Below are 2,532 nucleotides of genomic sequence, written 5' to 3'. Positions count from 1 at the left end.
CATTATCGAGACAAATGTGAATAGCAACAGCCTCAAGTGTTGTGTTTAGTGGAATGTACCTTGCTGGAAGGTGTTTTCGTGTCAGAACTGCGACACCTCCAGAAGCCCGTGCTGTGTTGGATCGGTCCTTCCTAACGAGATTCCATTGTCTAAATGGATTAGGGTTACAGGGGTTCAGATAAGTTTCCTGCAAGCAAATACAGGCGGCAGTGTGTGTTTCACAAACATCATGAACATCATCTATATTTGCGAGCAGGCCTCGGCAATTCCACTGAAGGATATTGCTAGGATTCATTAAGATAATTAGGAGGAGGAAAAGGAACACCTGCATTGTGTAGTGTGTGTATTTTATGTGAATTTTGTGTTGTCTCTGCATGGCTTTATGGAGCCTGTATTCTTGGTGGGGGTATTTTCTGCTGCTCCTTATGCTTTCCTCTACCTCTACCACCTGACTTCTCCCGCTTGTCCTTCCCCTGAGAAGAACCAGCTGGAAGACTCGACGACGACTTCTGTGATGAGCGGTCGTCGTCGTCAACTTCCATTGTTATGGCTTGGGACGGATAGCTTGTAATCTCGTCCCAAACAGAAGGGGAGCCAGCAACCTCTGATGAGGTTGTTGCCGTCCCGTTTGGGCTGGCAGTTTGGCCAGCCTGAGAGGACACTTCCGTGGCCCTCTCTTTTCTTTGGGGAGTGTGGAGTGGAGGTCCAGGAGTCTGGGTCTCCACAGATACTCCGAGTGGTGCCACTCCCCTGCGCACCACTTCGGAAAAAGTGCCTTTTTTCTGAAATTCCAGTTGTGTCTTAGCTGCTTTGTATGTGATGTTTTGCTCTGTCTTTGTTTTTAATATTTGTTTTTCTTCTTGAAATCGGGGGCACGACCTGGAGTAGACGGGGTGCTCGCCACGACAGTTTACACATTTTACGTTACTTTGGCAAGGCTCTGGTGTGTGGTCTTTCTCAGCGCATTTTGGGCATGTTGCATGTCCCCTGCAGGTCTGCGAGCTGTGTCCAAAGTGTTGGCATTTAAAGCAGCGCCTCGGGCTAGGAACATATGCTCTTACTTGACAGTTGATGTATCCTGCCTTCAAGGAAGAAGGAAGTGTATGGAGCTGAAAGGACAGGACTACATGCTTAGTTGGTATTTCCTTGCCTTCCCTGCGCATTACAATTCTTTTTGCGAGCACGACTCCCTGATCTTGTAAGCCTTCTTCTATTTCGGTATCTGAGCATGGGAGCAATTCATCGACAGAAATCACACCTTTTACAATGTTCAGAGTGCGATGTGCTGTGACAGATACAGCTGCATCGCCAATTTTCTTTAGTGATTGGAGGGCTGCGCTCTGTTGTTTTGTCTGAACTAGAACCTGAATGTCACCTGTTCTTAGCTTTTTGGCCTCATAGGATTTCCCTATTAACTGTTCTAGAGCCTTTGCAGTCACAAAGGGAGATATCTTTTCGAGTCGGCAGTTCTGGTCTTCTGAGTGTAGGATAAGAAACTTTGGGAACCAGGGTTCTTGAGTCACATTAAGAAGATTCATAGCTAGTGCCTCGTTGCGGCTTCTTTTAGGAGGCCGATCACGTCTTTTAGAGGTTTGAGTGTCCATGCAAAAATATATGGTGTTCAGTGCAGTAGGTGTGTCGGCCACCACCGACCCCAACCAAGGGAACATGCTCTGCACATTAACACATCCCTCTGCACTATACCCCAGTGCAGCTTCTGGAGAGTGAAAAGACTGCCCAAGGTTGACCCTTGCCGCCAAAGAAGGTGAAAATGAGGAATGATAGAGGGAGAGGAGACGAAAGAAAAAGTAATGAGAAGCGAGATGGCGACTAGCTGGATAGTCCTGGCCGGGCCTTCCAGGATCACCCGTCTGTGGGAAGCAGGGGCCAAAGCAGTGTGTTGTTTTCCCGGAGGGGCCCCGAAGGGTCCAAACCAACCTCCGAGTCCACTCAACTGCCAGGATCCCCCTTTCCCCAGACACGGGAAAGCCACGCACAGCTATACGTGGGGGTCTCCCTCCTGCGGCGACCCAACCGTGAGTGCAGGAGGGGGCTACTGCGGCTGCTGCCGGACGATGGGGGCGCCAATTTCCCGACGCCGGGGGAATATATTGTGTTCTTTCCGGGGGTTGATTGTCGAGTGTTTCCCCTGAGCGATTTCTGTGCGTTGTGCTTTTCAGCTCAAGTCTTCTATAAAGTGTCTTACTCGACAATCAGGCAGGCCCACCTCCACGTGGTCCCCCCTGGGCGGGCTCAATTTGTTTTGAGCCTGGCTAAGTGGCCTGCCGCAGGCTATTTGCCTGCAGTGGGGCAAACTCTTTGTTATTGCTCTTATTAGCCAAAAGGGCGGGATTAGTCCCGACCTTCAGCCCCACTGTTTCTCCCTGAGAGGTCGTTGTACCTAGCTAAGGATGGAAGAGTATACTGTGTTGTTCCCTCCTGCCGAATTACGATGTCACCATTGTGGAGATCGGGTCACATCCCGGGAGAAACTTCAGTTGCACTACCGAAGAAACCACCAGTCTATCGTCT

The 2,532-nt window shown here is 49.9% G+C and overlaps 1 protein-coding gene across 1 annotated transcript; it reads right to left on the bottom strand.

The window, feature by feature from the left end:
* Positions 1–380: 380 nt before the first annotated feature.
* LOC135372317 (uncharacterized) lies at positions 381–1,538 on the bottom strand. Its single transcript, XM_064605957.1, has one exon. The coding sequence runs from the start codon at positions 1,536–1,538 to the stop codon at positions 381–383; it is 1,158 nt and encodes a 385-aa protein (XP_064462027.1).
* Between the last annotated feature and the right edge of the window lie 994 nt (positions 1,539–2,532).

The sequence above is a fragment of the Ornithodoros turicata genome, unplaced genomic scaffold (assembly GCF_037126465.1).
Source record: "Ornithodoros turicata isolate Travis unplaced genomic scaffold, ASM3712646v1 Chromosome14, whole genome shotgun sequence".
NCBI lineage: Eukaryota > Metazoa > Arthropoda > Arachnida > Ixodida > Argasidae > Ornithodoros > Ornithodoros turicata.
This window is presented reverse-complemented; position numbering and strand designations above follow the sequence as displayed.

Bases quoted from the DNA above. Each gene is read 5' to 3' on its own strand.
- LOC135372317 (XM_064605957.1), bottom strand. From the start codon at position 1,538: ATGAATCTTCTTAATGTGACTCAAGAACCCTGGTTCCCAAAGTTTCTT.